At 36.5% G+C, this 19,580-nt stretch overlaps 2 protein-coding genes across 9 annotated transcripts in view; one reads left to right on the top strand and one right to left on the bottom strand.

Moving 5' to 3' along the window:
- The window catches only part of DACH2 (dachshund family transcription factor 2), a 691,333-nt gene that overhangs the window by 8,342 nt on the left and 663,411 nt on the right, over window positions 1–19,580 (top strand). The gene's annotated exons all lie outside the window — the stretch shown is intronic.
- On the bottom strand, window positions 3,713–4,881 carry LOC102122647 (putative elongation factor 1-alpha-like 3). The gene is made up of 2 exons (XM_005594068.4): window positions 4,417–4,881; window positions 3,713–4,376 (listed from the first exon to the last, which is right to left on the bottom strand). Exons 1-2 carry the CDS (start codon window positions 4,860–4,862, stop codon window positions 3,890–3,892), a joined length of 933 nt encoding a protein of 310 aa, XP_005594125.4. The 5' UTR covers window positions 4,863–4,881; the 3' UTR covers window positions 3,713–3,889.

The raw sequence follows: 19,580 nt of genomic DNA on the forward strand, positions 1-19,580 counted from the left end.
CTAACCCTTGTGGCAGTTGACTTGTGATCCTGTTTTCAAACAGTAAATACATGTGTATTCAAAATGAGTTGGTAAAAAGAGGATTTTCCTCCCTTCTTTCTAGTCTGTGACTAGAAATACAAATACATGTTAAAAATAGTGATTTGATTTTTTTTACTGAATAATCTTAAGACCCAATCCAATGGAAACTCAAATTTGCATGAACTATCCTCCTCACCACCCATTTAAAAAGAACTTAATTCTTTCAGGTGTAATTAATTTTGAAGAGTAAAATTTCCTTTAATCTAGGAACCCTGAAGTTGAAACTACTTGTATCTGTGTACTATTTTGACCCATTACAATTACTTTGTTTATTAGAGCAAATTGTGGTGGAAACTTTGTAATCATACTACTGGAAAAATACATAGTACCGGAAAGTTTAAAAAATAATAAACCACAGTATTTTTATTGCTGTATAATCTTTTTATTTTTAAACAAATTGACTGTTTAATGGTGCGTAATGTAGTGTGTATACAAAGGTATATAGCATTCGATTGCAGTTGCGTACAGTGATCTTATCAGGTTGCTAGCAACTACTAGCTGGTAACAACATTTGGGCTACATTTAGTCTATCTGCTATTTATGTGATAGGTTAAAAGAAAAAAGTAATATTGATCTGTCGCCGGATTAAAGTTTGAAGTGGGCAACAGCCTGAACACAAAAGCCTTTTTTTTTTTTTTATGATTTCTCAGCTTGCCATTGATCTAGTTTTATTGCATTCATTATTTATTAAAAGAATTTGCAAGCTAAACATAACGTTAAGCTAGTTTGCACACAGGGACCGCACTTAGGAAATTGAATGGAAATTGCATTAGAGATGAACATCTGTGCTATTTTTCCACTCATGTGTTTATGGGTTTGTATAAAAGGTGTATTGGATTAACAGTTATAACCATTATAGCTTACAGCAATATGTTAGTTTCTGAGCTTTCAGTTATTTTGTGAGAAGTCTATCTCTCATGTTTGTCTAAAAATATAGTACTATCATCACAAACAATGTTAATTATGTATTTATTTTTACAAACAATATTTAGAAAAATTTATTTTTATTATCATACTGTTAATGCATTATGTATGTTATGTGTGCATTATGAGATATCCTGCTATACTGAAGTAAAAACGTTTTGAAAACATATGTAATTATCATATAAGACTATACTGTCTCTTAATGGCCTTTGGTAGTAGGGTATAGGTGCAATTACAGAGTACCTATTTTAAGAATCTTGAGTTTAGTGCCATATTAAAGCATACTAAATTCACAGAAACTATGTAAAAAATTTAATATGATCATCCATATAATATTATATATGTAGTCAAAGCCTTGATCATTCTAAAATGATAGTAAATGTGCACACACCGAAGACTTGCTCTATATAACACTACTGATGATAAGATGGGATGCATTATGATATGGTTCCCCTTTTGGGTTCAATCCAAGGAAGTTTAATTACCAAACCTCAAGTTGACCCCCCCAGAGGACATAAGTTAGATCCCAGTGAGTATGGGGTTTTTTTTGGTGTGTGTTTTGTTTTCGTTTTTGTTTGGGACAAGGTCTGGCTCTGTCACCCAGGCGGGAGTGCAGTGGCAACCAGTGAGTATGTCTTTTGCTGTATTGTCTTTAAGCTGTAGACATTTGGAAAATTCATGTCTATCTACTTAATTATTGGCATTTAAATGAAATTTTAAAAACTTCTTCACAACCATTTTGATCGCTCATGATTAGATTTGTTATGATAGCCTGTGTGTGTGTGTGCGTGTGTGTGTGTGTGTGTGTGTGTGTGTGTGTGTGTGTGTGTCTGTCGAGCATTTATTAAGGGTATTCTTTGTGGTGCCAGGCAATGGTCTAGGTGCTAGGTGCTGTGAATGAAATGAACAAAACAGTCTGTTCTTTCATGGACCGTACAGACTACCATTATGCTATCATTAGCTTAAGGTGTATAAGCTGTATTATCCCTCCTATTATATTTACTAAATTATGAAATATTTGAGATTACAAAATTTTGCCACATCTATTATTGAATAATCCTTAAATTTCCTTTCCCATATCTGCCTCATGCATTATATCAGTAAACATTAGACCATTTTTCAGTCTTTAGAATTATACCAGGAAAGTCCAACTAAAAATAGTCAGTTATTAAGATACAAAACAAGGCATTTTAGTTTTATGAGAGCAGAAAGTGTGCTTATAAAGTACACATAAAAAGGAGCATGAAATAAAACATGTATTTCCACTTAAGAATGACCATAGTTAATTGACCTTAGTAACTTTTTATATATTTGTTAAAAGGGATATGAATTGTTAAATTCATAAAGTTAATCAATCCATGAAACACATGCTTTTGTAATAAAATGTGCAACCGTGGATTTTTAAAAAATTTATGTTAAAAAGCTTGCTTTGATTTGTGTTAAGAGTTTTAAATTAGTAAGGTCCTCAGTCTTAGAGCATCATTTGCTTTGCATGTGGTCCTATACAGTATTATGCCAAAAATTAAAACAGATGAGTGATTTGTTTTTATTCATCCAGAGTACATTGACCTTTAATATGTTATGTTTAAATGTAAATAAGTTTAGAAAACCAGATTATTTGCAAACATGTATAATTAAATGTTTAATGTTACTGTTAAGCTTGCTGCTTTGAAAATATCCTGTAACCTGTTAAACTTCTAAATTTATTTTGTAGAAAAATCTGTGAGTTCCCCCTAGGTTTTTATCTGAGGTATGCAAAAGGGGAATTTGTTCATAGAAAAAACATTACTCCATAGTACATTTTATGCATAGCATACAATCTTCAGGTTTCACTTTATAAGCCAATTAGCATATTAATTTTAAACATATAAGTGTGATATTTTCCAATTCAATTCATTTCGACAAATATTTAGTAAGCACCTACTATGTGCAAGTCTCCTTATCAGGGGAAGTGGTAATACTAAGAACTCGCTACATTCTTATTGTTTCATCTCCACATTATCTAGGTTGAGATTTATTGTTTCATGGTTAACTCTCAGCTAACCTACATTAGTGGAAGGAAGAATAAATAATACATATAATTCAGAAATGTGGAAAATTAAAATAACATTGATTTGGCTTTGCAGTGCATTATAAAATGTTCTTGGCATATTTACCTGTCTAAATAAAATTTACTTATTCTAATATTCAATTTTATTTACTTTTTTTCTCATTAAACTCTCTTTTAATGGGTCTCAAAATTATGTGAAAGATTTTGGTCAAGTTGTTTCCATTAAAAAGTATTGATTTTATTTTATTATTTTATTTTATTTTATTTTATTTTATTTTTTGAGACGGAGTCTCGGTCTGTCGCCCAGGCTGGAGTGCAGTGGCCGGATCTCAGCTCACTGCAAGCTCCGCCTCCCGGGTTCACGCCATTCTCCTGCCTCAGCCACCCGAGTAGCTGGGACTACAGGCGCCCGCCGCCTCGCCCGGCTAGTTTTTTGTATTTTTTAGTAGAGACGGGGTTTCACTGGGTTAGCCAGGATGGTCTCGATCTGCTGACCTCGTGATCCGCCGGTCTCGGCCTCCCAAAGTGCTGGGATTACAGGCTTGAGCCACCGCGCCCGGCCTAAAAAGTATTGATTTTAAAAACTAATAACTTAAAACTGCCACATGCAAAAAAAAAAAAAAAAAAAAAAAAAAAAAACCCACAAAAAAAAAAAAAAAAAAAAATGAAGTGGTCCACAAAACATTTTTATTTCCTTCTGAAGGTTTTACAATGCATTGTTATCATTAACCAGTCTTTTACTATTAAACTTAAATGGCCAATTGAAACAAAGAGTTCAGAGACTCTTCTTCCACCACTGATTAAGACTGGGGTGGCAGATATTAGGGATAATATTCATTTAGCCTTCTGAGCTTTCTGGGCAGACTTGGTGACCTTGCCAGCTCCAGCAGCCTTCTGGTTCACTGCTTTGATGACACCCACACCAACTGTCTGTCTCACATCACAAACAGCAAAGTGACCCAGAGGAGGATAGTCTGAGAAGCTTTTAATACACACGAGGTTGCCAGGAACCATATCAATGATGGCAGCATCACCAGACTTCAAGAATTTAGAGCCATCTTCCAGCTGCTTACCAGAAAGGTGATCAGTCTTTTCCTTCAGCTCAGCAAACTTGCATGCAATGTGAGCCATGTGGCAATCCAGTACAGGGGCATAGCCAGCACTGATTTGCCCTGGATGGTTCAGGATAATCACCTGAGCAGTGATGCCGGCTGCTTTCATTGGTGGGCCATTTTTGCTGTCACCAGCAATGTTGCCAGAACGAACATCCTTGACGGACACATTCTTGACATTGAAGCCCACATTGTTCCCAGGAATAAAGCTTTATTTCAATTCACTCAAAGCTTTATTTCACTCAAAGCTTCATTTCACTCAAAGCTTCCTGGTGCCTTTCAACAGACTTTATTTCAGTTGTAACATCGACTGCAACAAAGGTGACTACCATACCGGGTTTGAGAACACCAGTCTTCACTTGACCAACAGGTACAGTACCAATATCACCAATTTTGTGGACATCCTGGAGAGGCAGGCGCAAGGGCTTGTCAGTTGGACGAGATGGTGGTAGGATGTAGTCCAGAGCCTCAAGCAGTGTGGTTCCACTGGCATTGCCATCTGTAGAGGTGACTTTCCATCCCTTGAACCAAGGCACGTTAGCACTTGGCTCCAGCATGTTGTCATCATTCCGACCAGAAATTGGCATAAATGCTACTGTGTCGGGGTTGTAGCCAATTTTCTTAATGTAAGTGCTGACTTCCTTAATGATTTCCTCGTATCTCTTCTGGCTGTAGGGTGGCTCAGTGGAATCCATTTTGTTAACACCAACAATTAGCTGTTTCACACCCAGTGTGTAAGCCAGGAGGGCATGCTTACTGGTCTGCCCATTCTTGGAGATACCAGCTTCAAATTCACCAACACCAGCAACACTAATCAGGACAGCACAGTCAACCTGAGATGTCCCTGTAATCACGTTCTTAATGAATACAGTAGTCATTACAGGTGTTAGCGGATCAAAACCTGGCAAATTACATGAGGCCAGTTGTTTACTTTAATACACTTTCCTGTGTTTAGAACCCCTAAATAACCATCTTCCTTCAGTTACATAAAAATTTCTTGACACCAGAGGAATTATAGCTTTGGGTTGGAATGCATTGATGAGTATAACTCTAAATCAGATTTTTGTGAAGCGTTTCTACTCTGTGAAGAGAATAATTAATTGATTTTCAGCTTGCAATTAAGAAAAGGAACATTATATAGTCTTGATGCTGATTATATCCTGTCAAGAGCAGTCATTTTGATGATGGGCACATATAGAACACTGTGACCTCTAAAGAGAGTAGTAACTGCTCCAGTGTTTAATTGGTATACGTACATTTGACAGAGCCACATTCTTACATTTGCAGTTCTTTTGGGTTGTTCCTTGAGGACTGACAGGTTTTTGTTATTTTAGGAGCATGTTCTTTTTTATGAAGTCATATGATGTTTACATAATCCCTATTCTGCCACAATCTAAAGCTTTTATTATTATTCCTTGTTTTCAAGTGAAAGTAAGTTCATCAAGAAAGTAAAGGAACAAAGGAATGACTACTCCATAGGCAGAGCAGCCTAAAGCTTTCATTATTTATGGTTTAGTCTCATTGAATTGAATGACAGATATGCTGTGTATTCAGTTTGGTGTTTTGTTTCTTTTTTTTTTTTAATTTTTTTTTTTGTTTCCAAGATGGTTCTCAGTTTATAAATGTAAATAAAATCCGAGAATTCCTTTTTTTTTGAGGTCTTTCTCTACATTAGTGGGAAATATGTAAAAGCCTTTGTCCCATATGGATTCATGTTCCTTCAAAGAAGGGGCAGTGAAGCTCAATAATTTAGTTTTCCGTTATTTGGGAAGCCTCTTGATTTTACAGACAGGAGGACTATATTTTGGTCATGTTAGCATTGATAGAGTTCTATTTGGGAATGAACAAAGAAATGAAGCTAAAAAAGGGTGGAAAAAACTTGTTGAGAAAATGTTTCTAATGTAAATAGAGAATAGACCAGGAACTAACTGATAGGGGGGAAGTAGGCAGTATAGAGTGTACTGATAAAGGCATATGCATAGAGTTCTTGAATGAATTATCCCTTTTAATTGTCTTCATTTTAGTGGTAAGATTAATCAAATTAATAATGAACAGGAACAAAAGACATACAAATATTAGCTGTGAATAAAAAGAAAAATTACTAAAGGCAAAATGTAGAAATATTACTCCATTTGAGGCGGCATTAAAAACCTTAATAAAACATTTGTATACATGTTATATTAAAGTAATATTCGTTTAGTATTCTTGTAAATGTTACTTTAATTAAAAAATTATAAAATGTCCATTTACATATCCTTGGTAAATGTTCTTACTATTCCTGTTCTGTTTGATTGATTCTAGCTTGCCATAGCACATTTTTGAAACGTGTTGAGAATAAATTATTTATATTTTTGTGTATACATTTTTTAGGTAAAAGTTTATTTTTAAGTTATTTTTAAAAATTTTTGTGGTTACATAGTAGATGTATGTATTTATGGGGTACATGAGATATTTTGATATAGGCATGCAATATGGAATAACCACATCATGGAGAGTGGGGTATCCATCCACTCAAGCATTTATTCTTTGAGTTACAAACAATTTAATTACACTCTAAGTTATTTTAAAATGTACAATTAAGTTATATTGACTCTAGTCACCCTATTGTACTATCAAATAGTAGGTCTTATTCATTCCCTCTATTTTTTTTGTACCCATTAACCATCCCCACCTTCCCTCCAGCCCCTCACTATTCTTCCAAGCCTCTGGTATCCATCCTTCTACTTTCTGTGTCCATTAGCTCATTGTTTTTTTTTTTTTGATTTTAAGATCCCACAAATAAGTGAGAACATGTGATGTGTGTCTTCCTGTGCCTGGATTATTTCATTTAGCATAATGATCTCCAGTTCCATACATGTTGTTTCCAATGACTGGGTCTCATTCTTTTTTATGGCTGATAGGACTCCATCGTGTGTATATACCACATTTTCTTTTTTTAATGTTTATTTTAGATTCAGGAATACCTGTGTAGTTTTGTTACATAGGTAGACTCATGTGACTGGGATTTGTTATACAGATTATTTCATCACCCAGGAATTAAGCCCAGTAACCAATAATAATCTTTTCTGCTCCTCTTTCTCCTCCCACCCTCCCCACTTAAGTATATCCCAGTGTCTGTTGTTTACTTCTTTGCGTTCATAAGTTCTCATCATTTAGCTCCCACTTACAAGTGAGAATATGTGCTATTTAGTTTTCTGTTCTTGCATTAGTTTGCTGAGGATAATAGCCTCTACCCTCCCACAAAAGACACAATCTCATTATCTTTTATGGCTGCATAATATTCCATGGTGTATATGTATCACTTTTTTTATCCGTTCTGTCATTGATGGGCATTTATGTTGATTCTATGTCTGCTATTGTGAATAGCGTTGCAATGAACAGACACGCACGTTTGTCTTTATAATAAAACAAATTATATTCCTTTGGTTATATACCCAGTACTGGGATTGCTCAAATAGTAGTTCTGCTTTTAGCTCTTTGAGGGATCACTAAACTGTTTTACACAATGGTTGAACTAATTTACACTCTGCCCAGCAGTGTATAAGTGTTCCCTTTTCTCTGCAACCTCGCCAGCATGTTATTTATTTTTTTTATTTTTTATTTTTGCTTTCTAGTAATAGCCATTCTGACTGGTGTGACATGGTATCTCCTTGTGGTTTTGATTTGGTTTCTCTAATGATCAGTGATATTGAACTTTTTTCATATGCTTGTTGGTCACATGTCTGTCTTCTTTTGAAAAGTGTTTGCTCACTTTTTAATGGGGTGGTTTGTTTTTTTCTTGTAAAATTGTTTAAGTTCCTTACAGATATTTGATATTACCTTTATCAAATGCATAGTTTGCAAATATTTTCTCCCATTCTGTAGACTGTCTGTTCACTCTGTTGATAGTTTCTTTTGCTGTTCAGAAGCTCTTAAATTTAATTAGATTCCATTTGTCAATTTTTGCTTTTGTCTCGGTTGCCTTTGGTGTCTTTGTCATGAAGTCTTTGGCCGTTCCTCTGTCCAGGATGGTATTGACTAGGTTGCCTTCCAGGATTTTAATAGTTTTGAGTTTTACATTTAAGACTTTAATCCTTCTCGAGTTGAGTTTAGTATATGGTGTAAGGAAGGGGTCCAGCTTCAGTCTTCTGCATATGTCTAGATAGTTATCCCAGCACCATTTATTGAATAGGGAGTCTTTTCCTCATTGTTTGTCTTTGTCAGGTTTGTTGAAGATCAGGTTGTTGTAAGTGTGCAGCCTTGTTTCTGGGTTCTGTATTCTGTTCCATTGGTCTGTGTGTCTGTTTTTTTTATCAGTACCATGCTTTTTTGATTACTGTAGTCCTGTAATATAGTATGAATTTGGGTAACATGATGCCTCCAGCTTTGTTCTTTTTGCTTAGGAATGCCTTGGCTATTCGGGCTCTTTTTTGGTTCTATATGAATTTTAAAATAGTTTTTTTTTTTTTTTTCTAGTTTTGTGAAGAATGTCACTGGTAGTTTGATAGGAATAGCATCGGATCTGTAAATTGCTTTGGGCAGTGTGACCATTTTAATGATACTGATTCTTTCTACCCATAAGCATGGGATGGGATGTTTTTCCATTCGTATTGTCTCTGATTTTTTTTTTAATCAGTGTTTTGTAATTCTCATTGTAGAGATCTTTCACCTCTCTGGTTCACTGTATTCAGAGGTATTTTATTCTTTTGGGGGCAATTGTGTACCACATTTTCTTTATCCATTCATCTGTTGATGGAACTTATGTTGCTTCCAAATCTTAGCTATCGTAAACAGTGCTGCAATGAACAAGGGAGTGCAGGTATCTCTTTGATATACTGATTTTGTTTCTTTTGTGTATATACTCTGCAGTGGTATTGCTGGATCAAATGGTAGCTCAAATTTTAGTTTTTTGAGGATGCTCCAAAATGTTCTCCATAGTTGTTGTACTAACTTACATTTCCACCAATGTATGAAGCTCCCCTTTTCTCTACATCCTCACCAGTATTTATTATTGCCTGTCCTTTGGATATAAGCAATTTAAATTGGGGTGAGAGGGTATCTCATTGTAGTTTTGATTTGCATTTCTCTGATGACAAATGATGTTGGGCACCTTTTCTTATACCTGTTTGCCATTTGAGAAATGTCTTCTCAAATCTTTCACTCATTTTTTTAAATTGGATTATTAGATTTTTTTCATATATAGTTGTTTGAGCTCCTTATATATTCTGGTTATTAATCCCTTGTCACATGGGTAGTTTGCAAATATTTTCTTCTATTTTGTGGGTTGTCTCTTCACTTTATTAAATGTATCCTTTGCTGTGCAGAAGCTTTTTAACTGGATGTGATCCCGTTTGTTCATTTTTGCTTTGGTTGCCTATACTTGTGGGGGTGTTGCTCAAGAAATCTTTGCCCAGACCAATACCCTGGAGATCTTCCCCAAAGTTGTAGCAGTTTCACAGTTTGAGGTGTTAGATTTAAGTCTTTAATCCATTTTGATTTGATTTTTTCATATGGTGAGACATAGGGATCTAGCTTCATTCCTCTGTGTATACATTTCCACTTTTCCCAGCACTCTTTATTGAAGAGATTTTCTTTTCCCTAGGGTATATTTTTGGCACCTTTGTTGAAAATGAGTTCACTGTAGGTTTGCGGATTTGCTTCTGGGTACTCTATTCTGTTCCAATCGGTGTATATATCTGTTTTTATGCCAGTAACATGCTGTTTTGGTTCCTTATAGCTCTGTAGTATAATTTGAAGTAAGGTAATAAGACTCTTCTAGTTTTGCTTTTCTGGTTAGGGTAGGTTTGGTTATTCTGGGTCTTTTGTGGTTCCATGTAAGTTTTATAATTTTTTCTTTTTCAGATTGTTCACTGCTGGCATATAGAAATGCCACTGATATTTGTACGTTGATTTCGTATTCTGTAATTTTACTTAATTTGTTTATCAGTTCTAACAACTTTCTTGTGGAGTCTTTATGTTTTTCCAAATATAAGATCATATCATCTGCAAACAAGCATAGTTTGACTTCTTCCTTTTTAATTTGGCTGCCCTTTATATTTTTTTCTTGTGTGATTGCTCTAGCTAGGCCTTCCAGTACTATGTTGAATAACAGCGATGATAGTGGGCATCCTTGTCATGTTCCAGATCTTAAAGGAAAGGCTTTCTGTTTTTCCTCATTTAGTATGATACTAGCTGTGGGTCTGTCATATATGGCTCTTATTATGTTGAGATATATTCCTTCTATCCCCAGTTTTTTGAGGCTTTTTAACATGAAGGATGTTGGACTTCACCAAATGCTTTTCTAGCATCATTTGAAATGATTACATAGTTTTTATTCTTTATTCTGTTGATATGATGTGTCAAAGCAATTGATTTGTATATGCTGAACCAGCCTTGCATCCCAGCGATAAATCCCACTTGGTCATGTTGAATGAATGATCTTTCTAATGTATTCCTGAATTTGGCTTGCTAATATTTTGCTGAGGATTTTTACATCAAATTCATATGAGGTATTGGACTGTAGTTTTCATTTTTGATGTGTTTTTGTCTGGTTTGGGTGTCAGGTTAATACTGGCCTCATAGATTCAGTGTGGAAGTATTCCCTCCTCCTCTATTTTTTTGGAATAGTTTGAGTAGTATGGGGTTTCATTCTTTTTTAAATGTTTGGTAGAATTTATCAGTAAAGCCTTCAGGTCCCAGTCTTTTCTTTTTTTAATTTATTTTATTTTTATTATTATACTTTAAGTTCTAGGGTACATGTGCACAACGTGCAGGTTTGTTACATTTGTAGACCTGTGCCATGTTTGTGTGCTGCACCCATCAACTCGTCAGCACCCATCAACTTGTCATTTACATCAGGTATAACTCTCAATGTCATCCCTCCCCCCTCCCCCCTCCCCATAATAGGCCCCGGTGTGTGATGTTCCCCTTCCAGAGTCCAAGTGATCTCATTGTTCAATTCCCACCTATGAGTGAGAACATGCGGTGTTTGGTTTTCTGTTCTTGCGATAGTTTGCTGAGAATGATGGTTTCCAGCTGCATCCATGTCCCTACAAAGGATACAAACTCATCTTTTTTTATGGCTGCATAGTATTCCATGGTGTATATGTGCCACATTTTCTTAATCCAGTCTGTCACTGATGGACATTTGGGTTGATTCCAAGTCTTTGCTATTGTGAATAGTGCCACAATAAACATACATGTGCATGTGTCTTTATAGCAGCATAATTTATAATCCTTTGGGTATATACCCAGTAATGGGATGGCTGGGTCATATGGTATTTCTAGTTCTAGATCCTTGAGGAATCGCCATACTGTTTTCCACAATGATTGAACCAGTTTACAATCCCACCAACAGTGTAAAAGTGTTCCTATTTCTCCACATCCTCTCCAGCACCTGTTGTTTCCTGACTTTTTAATGATCGCCATTCTAACTGGTGTGAGATGGTATCTCATTGTGGTTTTGATTTGCATTTCTCTGATGGCCAGTGATGACGAGCATATTTTCATGTGTCTGTTGGCTGTATGAATGTCTTCTTTTGAGAAATGTCTGTTCATATCCTTGGCCCACTTTTTGATGGGGTTGTTTGTTTTTTTCTTGTACATTTGTTTGAGTTCTTTGTAGGTTCTGGATATTAGCCCTTGGTCAGATGAGTAGATTGCAAAAATTTTCTCCCATTCTGTAGATTGCCTGTTCACTCTGATGGTAGTTTCCTTGGCTGTGCAAAAGCTCTTTAGTTTAATTAGATCCCATTTGTCAATTTTGGCTTTTGTTGCCATTGCTTTTGGTGTTTTAGTCATGAAGTCCTTGCCCATGCCTCTGTCCTGAATGGTATTCACTAGGCTTTCTTCTAGGGTTTTTATGGTATTAGGTCTAACATTTAAGTCTCTAATCCATCTTGAATTAATTTTCGTATAAGGAGTAAGGAATGGATCCAGTTTCAGCTTTCTACATATGGCAAGCCAATTTTCCCAGCACCATTTATTAAATAGGGAATCCTTTCCCCATTTCTTGTTTTTCTGAGGTTTGTGAAAGATCAGATGGCTGTAGATGTGTGGTATTATTTCTGAGGACTCTGTTCTGTTCCATTGGTCTATAGCTCTGTTTTGTACTATACCAGTACCATGCTGTTTTGGTTACTGTAGCCTTGTAGTATAGTTTGAAGTCAGGTAGCGTGATGCCTCCAGCTTTGATCTTTTGACTTAGGATTGTCTTGGCAATGCGGGCTCTTTTTTGGTTTCATATGAATTTTAAAGCAGTTTTTTCCAATTATGTGAAGAAAGTCATCGGTAGCTTGATGGGAATGGCTTTGAATCTATAAATTACCTTGGGCACTGTGGCCATTTTCACGATATTGATTCTTCCTATCCATGAGCATGGTATGTTCTTCCATTTGTTTGTGTCCTCTTTTATTTCACTGAGCAGTGGTTTGTAGTTCTCCTTGAAGAGGTCTTTCACATCCCTTATAAGTTAGATTCCTAAGTATTTTATTCTCTTTGAAGCAATTGTGAATGGAAGTTCATTCCTGATTTGGCTCTGTTTGTCTGCTACTGGTGTATAAGAATGCTTGTGATTTTTGCACATTAATTTTGTATCCTGAGACTTTGCTGAAGATTCTTATCAGCTTAAGGAGATTTTGGGCTGAGATGATGGGGTTTTCAAAATATACAATCATATCATCTGCAAACAGGGACAATTTGACTTCTTCTTTTCCTAACTGAATACCCTTGATTTCTTTCTCTTGCCTAATTGCCCTAGCCAGAACTTCCAACACTATGTTGAATAGGAGTGGTGAGAGAGGGCATCCCTGTCTTGTGCCAGTTTTCAAAGGGAATTTTTCCAATTTTTGCCCATTCAGTATGATATTGTCTGTGTGTTTGTCATAAATAGCTCTCATTATTTTGAGATACATTCCATCAATGCTGAATTTATTGAGCGTTTTTAGCATGAAGGGCTGTTGAATTTTGTCAAAGGCCTTTTCTGCATCTATTGAGATAATCATGTAGTTTTTGTCTTTGGTTCTGTTTATATGCTGGATTACGTTTATTGATTTGCATATGTTGAACCAGCCTTGCATCCCAGGGATGAAGCCCACTTGATCATGGTGGATAAGCTTTTTGATGTGCTGCTGGATTAGGTTTGCCCGTATTTTATTGAGGATTTTTGCATCAATGTTCATCAGGGATATTGGTCTAAAATTCTCTTTTTTTTGTTGTGTCTCTGCCAGGCTTTGGTATCAGGATGATGTTGGCCTCATAAAATGAGTTAGGGAGGTTTCCCTCTTTTTCTATTGATTGGAGTAGTTTCAGAAGGAATGGTACCAGCTCCTCCTTGTACCTCTGGTAGAATTCAGCTGTGAATCCATCTGGTCCTGGACTTTTTTTGGTTGGTAGGCTATTAATTATTGCCTCAATTTCAGAGCTTGCTATTGGTCTATTCAGGGATTCAACTTCTTCCTGGTTTAGTCTTGCGAGAGTATAAGTGTCCAGGAAATTATCCATTTCTTCTAGATTTTCTAGTTTATTGGCATAGAGGAGTTTATAGTATTCTCTGATGGTAGTTTGTATTTCTGTGGGGTTGGTGGTGATATCCCCTTTATCATTTTTTATTGCGTCTATTTGATTCTTCTCTCTTTTCTTCTTTATTAGTCTTGCTAGCGGTCTATCAATTTTGTTGATCTTTTCAAAAAACCAACTCCTGGATTCATTGATTTTTTGGAGGGTTTTTTGTGTCTCTATCTCTTTCAGTTCTGCTCTGATCTTAGTTATTTCTTGCCTTCTGCTAGCTTTTGAATGTATTTGCTCTTGCTTCTCCAGTTCTTTTAATTGTGATGTTAGAGGGTCAATTTTAGATCTTTCCTGCTTTCTCTTATGGGCATTTAGTGCTATAAATTTCCCTCTACACACTGCTTTAAATGTGTCCCAGAGATTCTGGTATGTTGTATCTTTGTTCTCATTGGTTTCAAAGAACATCTTCATTTCTGCCTTCATTTTTGTGATGTACCCAGTAGTCATTCAGGAGCAGGTTGTTCAGTTTCCATGTAGTTGAGCGGTTTTTATTGAGTTTCTTAGTCCTGAGTCCTAGTTTGATTGCACTGTGGTCTGAGAGAGAGTTTGTTATAATTTCTGTTCTTTTACATTTGCTGAGGAGTGCTTTACTTCCAATTATGTTGTCAATTTTGGAATAAGTGTGATGTGGTGCTGAGAAGAATGTATATTCTGTTGATTTGGGGTGGAGAGTTCTGTAGATGTCTATTACGTCTGCTTGGTGCAGAGTTGAGTTCGATTCCTGGATATCCTTGTTAACTTTCTGTCTTGTTGATCTGTCTAATGTTGACAGTGGAGTGTTGAAGTCCCCATCATTATTGTATGGGAATCTAAGTCTCTTTGTAAGTCTCTAAGGACTTGCTTGATGAATGTGGGTGCTCCTGTATTGGGTGCATATATATTTAGGATAGTTAGCTCTTCCTGTTGAATTGACCCCTTTCCCATTATGTAATGGCCTTCTTTGTCTCTTTTGATCTTTGATGGTTTAAAGTCTGTTTTATTAGAGACTAGTATTGCAACCCCTGCTTTTTTTTTTGTTCTCCATTTACTTGGTAGATCTTCCTCCATCCCTTTAGTTTGAGCCTATGTGTGTCTCTGCATGTGAGATGGGTCTCCTGAATACAGCAAACTGATGGGTCTTGACTCTATATCCAATTTGCCGGTCTGTGTCTTTTAATTGGAGCATTTAGTCCATTTACATTTAAGGTTAATATTGTAATGTGTGAACTTGATCCTGTCATTGTGATATTAGCTGGTTATTTTGCTCGTTAGTTGATGCAGTTTCTTCGTAGCATTGATGGTCTTTACATTTTGGTATGGTTTTGCAACGGCTGGTACCGGTTGTTCCTTTCCATGTTTAGTGCTTCCTTCAGGGTCTCTTGTAGGGCAGGCCTGGTGGTGACAAAATCTCTAAGCATTTGCTTATCTGTAAAGGATTTTATTTCTCCTTCACTGATGACACTTAGTTTGGCTGGATATGAAATTCTGAGTTGAAAATTCTTTTCTTTAAGAATGTTGAATATTGGCCCCCACTCTCTTCTGGCTTGTAGAGTTTCTGCTGAGAGATCTGCTGTTAGTCTGATGGGCTTCCCTTTGTGGGTAACCTGACTTTTCTCTCTGGCTGCCCTTAACAGTTTTTCCTTCATTTCAACTTTGGTGAATCTGACAATTATGTCTTGGAGTTGCTCTTCTCGAGGAGTATCTTTGTGGTGTTCTCTGTATTTCCTGAATTTGAATGTTGGCCTGTCCTACTAGGTTGGGGAAGTTCTCCTGGATGATATCCTGAAGAGTGTTTTCCAACTTGGTTCCATTTTCCCCCTCACTTTCAGGCACCCCAATCAGATGTAGATTTGGTCTTTTCACATAATCCCATACTTCTTGAAGGCTTTGTTCATTTCTTTTTCGTCTTTTTTCTTTAGACTTCTCTTCTTGCTTTATTTCATTCATTTGATCCTCAGTCACTGATACTCATTCTTCCAGTTGATCAAGTCAGTTACTGAAGCTTGTGCATTTGTCACGTATTTCTTGTGTCATGGTTTTTATCTCTGTCCATTCGTTTATGGCCTTCTCCACATTGATTATTCTAGTTATCCATTCTTCCATTCTTTTTTCAAGATTTTTAGTTTCTTTGCACTGGGTACGTAATTCCTCCTTTAGCTCTGAGAAGTTTGATGGACTGAAGCCATCTTCTCTCAACTCGTCAAAGTCATTCTCCGTCCAGCTTTGATCCGTTGCTGGCGATGAGCGGCGTTCCTTTGTAGGGGGAGATGCGCTCTTATTTTTTGAATTTCCAGCTTTTCTGCCCTGCTTTTTCCCCATCTTTGTGGTTTAATCTGCCTTTGGTGTTTGATGATGGTGATGTACTGATGGGGTTTTGGTGTGGGTGTTCTTTCTGTTTGTTAGTTTTCCTTCTAACAGTCAGGACCCTCAGCTGTAGGTCTGTTGGAGATTGCTTGAGGTCCACTCCAGACCCTGTTTGCCTGGGTATCAGCAGCAGAGGCTGTGGAAGACAGAATATTGCTGAACAGCGAGTGTTCCTGTCTGATTCTTGCTCTGGAAGCTTCGTCTCGGGGTGTACCCCACCGTGTGAGGTGTGGGATGTTGGTCTGCACCTAGTGGGGGATGTCTCCCAGTTAGGCTACTCAGGTGTCAGGGACCCACTTGAGCAGGCAGTCTGTCTGTTCTCAGATCTCAACCTCCATGTTGGGAGAGCCACTGCTCTCTTCAAAGCTGTCAGACAGGGTCATTTGCATCTGAAGAGGTTTCTGCTGCTTTTTGTTTAGCTATGCCCTGTCTCCAGAGGTGGAGTCTACAGAGACAGGCAGGCCTCCTTGAGCTACTGTGGGCTCCACCCAGTTCGAGCTTCCAGGCAGCTTTGTTTACTTACTTAAGCCTCAGCAATGGCAGGCGCCCCTCCCCCAGCCTCACTGCTGCCTTGCAGTTATATAGCAGACTGCTGTGCTAGCAATGAGGGAGGCTCCAAGGGCGGGCGTGGGGCCCTCCCAGCCAGGTGTGGGATATAATCCACTGGTGTGCCGTTTGCTAAGACCCTTGGTAAAGCACAGTATTAGGATGGGAGTTACCCGATTTTCCAGGTGTTGTGTGTCTCAGTTCCCCTGGCTAGGAAAAGGGAGTCACTTCCCCCTTGTGCTTCCCAGGTGAGGCAATGCCTCGCCCTGCCTGCTTCAGCTCTTGCTGGTCGGGCTGCACCAGCTGACCAGCGCTGATTGTCTGGCACTCCCCAGTGAGATGAACGCAGTACCTCAGTTGAAAATGCAGAAATCACCCATTTTCTGTGTCGCTCACGCTGGGAGCTAGAGACTGGAGCTGTTCTTATTCGGCCATCTTGCTCTGGGACCCCAGGCTTTTCTTTACTGGGAGAATTTTGTTACTGCTTCAATGTCATTACTTGTTACTGAACTGTTCAGGTTTTGAATTTCTTTCTGTTTCAATCTTGGTATGTATGTATCTAGGAATTTGTTCATTTCTTTTAGGTTTTCCAATTTATTGGCATATACTTGCTCATAGTAAACACTAATGATCCTTTGAATTTCTGCAGTATCCATTGTAATGTCTCCTTTTTTCAATTATAATTTTGTTTATTGGGATTTTCTCTCTTTTTTTTCTTAGTCTGGTTAAGGGGTTGTAAATTTTGTTTAACAAATCAATTTTTTTTTTTTGTTTTATAAATCTTTTGTTTTCTATAATTTCAATTTTATTTCTCTCCTAATTTTATTATTTATTTTCTTCTACTAATTTTGAGTTTGATTTGCTCTTGCTTTTTAAATTCTTTTAGGTGTAATGTTAGATAGTTTATTTGAAGTTTTTCTTCTTTTTTGATGTAGGCACTTACAGCTATAAACTTCCCTCTTATTATTGCTTTTGCTGAATCCCATAGGTTTGGTATTTTGTGTTTTTATTATCATTTGTTTCAGTACAATTTTCAGTTTGCTTCTTAATTTCTTTATGGACCCACTGGTCATTCAGGAGCATATTGCTTAATTTCCATGTCTTCATATAGTTTCCAAAATTCCTGTTGATATTCATTTATAGTTTTATTCCATTGTAGTCAGAGAAGATGTTTGATATTATTTCAAGTTTTTTGAATGTTTTAAGACTTGTTTTATCATTTAACATATGGTATGTCCTTGAGAATGATCCATGTGCTGAGGAAAATAATGTGTATCCTGCAGCTCTTGTATGAAATATTCTGCAATTGTCTATTAGATCCATTTGGTCTATAGTGTAGATTAAGTCTGATGTTTCTTTTTGGTTTTTCTGTCTGGAAGATCTGTCCAGTGTTGAAAGTAAGGTGTTGAAATCTCCAGCTGTTATTGAATTAGAGTTTATCTCTCTCTTTAGCTCTAATCATATTTTCTTTATATGGCTGGATGCTCCATTATTGGGTGCATAGATATTTACAATTATTATATCCTCTTGTTGAATTGACCCCTTTATCATTATATAGTGACCTTCCTTGTCTCTTTTTATAGTTTTTGTCTTGAGATTTATTTTGTCTGATATAAATAGAGTGACTCCTATGCTTCTCTGGTTTCCATTGGCATGGAATATTTTTTCCTATCCCTTTAGTTTCAGTCTTTGTGCGTCTTTATAGGTGAAGTGTGTTTCTTGTGGGCAACAGATCAATGGGTCTTTTTTTTTTTTTTTTTCATCCATTCAAACACTCTATATGTTTTGATTAGAGAGTTTAGTCTACTTACATTCAGTGTTATTGATAAGGACTTCTGCCATTTTGTTATTTGTTTTCTTGTCTTTTTTTTCCTTCCTTTCTTCATCTAGGAATGTGACTTTCTCAGTGATATAATTCAGTTTTTTCCTTTTTATTTTTTGTGTCTCTTTTGCATGTCTTTTGGTTTGAATTTACCATGAGTTTTGCAAATACTATCTTATAACCCATTATTTTAAGCTGAAAAAACTTCACACTTTGCATTAAAAAAACCCAAAAAGACAACTAATAAAAACCTTATGCCATAACTTTGTCCCCTTGTTTTTTAACCTTTTATTGTTTCCATTCATATTGTATGGGACTGACTATGTCTTGATATGTTGTAGTTCTTGTTTTTCATTGGTTCATTGTTTAGTCTTTCTACTTAGTATAAGAGTAGTTTACACACCACATTTACAGTGTTACAATATTTTGTGGTTTTTTTGTGTGCTTATTATTACCTGTGCATTCTGTACCTTCCAAACCCTTACTTATTGTTCTTTAATGTCATTTTCTTTGTGATTGAAGTATTTCCTTTAGCATTGCTTGTAAGGTAGGTCTGATGTTGATGAAATCCCTCAGCTTTTATTTGTCTGGGGAAGTCTTTAATTCTCCTTTGTGTTTGAAGGATATTTTTACTGGATATACTATTCTATGGCAAAAGTATTTTTCCTTCAGCCCTTTAAATATGTTCTGCCACTCTCTCCTGGCCTGTAAGATTTCCACTGAATAGTCTGCTGCCTGACATATTGTAGCTCCATTTTATCTCATTTTTTTTTTCTCTTACTGCTTTTAGGATCCTTTCTTTTTCCTTTGGGAGTCTGATTATTAAATGCATTGAGGTAGTCTTCTTTGTGTTACATCTGCTTGCTGTTCTATAACCTTCGTGTACTTGGATATTGATATCTTTCTCTAGGTTTGAGACATTCTCCATTATCTTTTTGAATAAACTTTCTACCCTCATCTCTACCCTTGTCTTCTCTTTAAGGCCAGTAACTATTAGACTTGCCCTTTTAAGGCTATTTTCTAGATCCTGCCGGTATACTTCATTGTTTTGTATTCTTTTTTTTTTTTTTTTTTTTTTTTGGTCTCCTCTGTGTATTTTCAAATAGCCTGTCTTCGAACTCACTAATTCTTCTTCTTGATCAATTCTGCTATTAAA

This window comes from Macaca fascicularis, chromosome X (assembly GCF_037993035.2).
Source record: "Macaca fascicularis isolate 582-1 chromosome X, T2T-MFA8v1.1".
Classification (NCBI taxonomy): domain Eukaryota; kingdom Metazoa; phylum Chordata; class Mammalia; order Primates; family Cercopithecidae; genus Macaca; species Macaca fascicularis.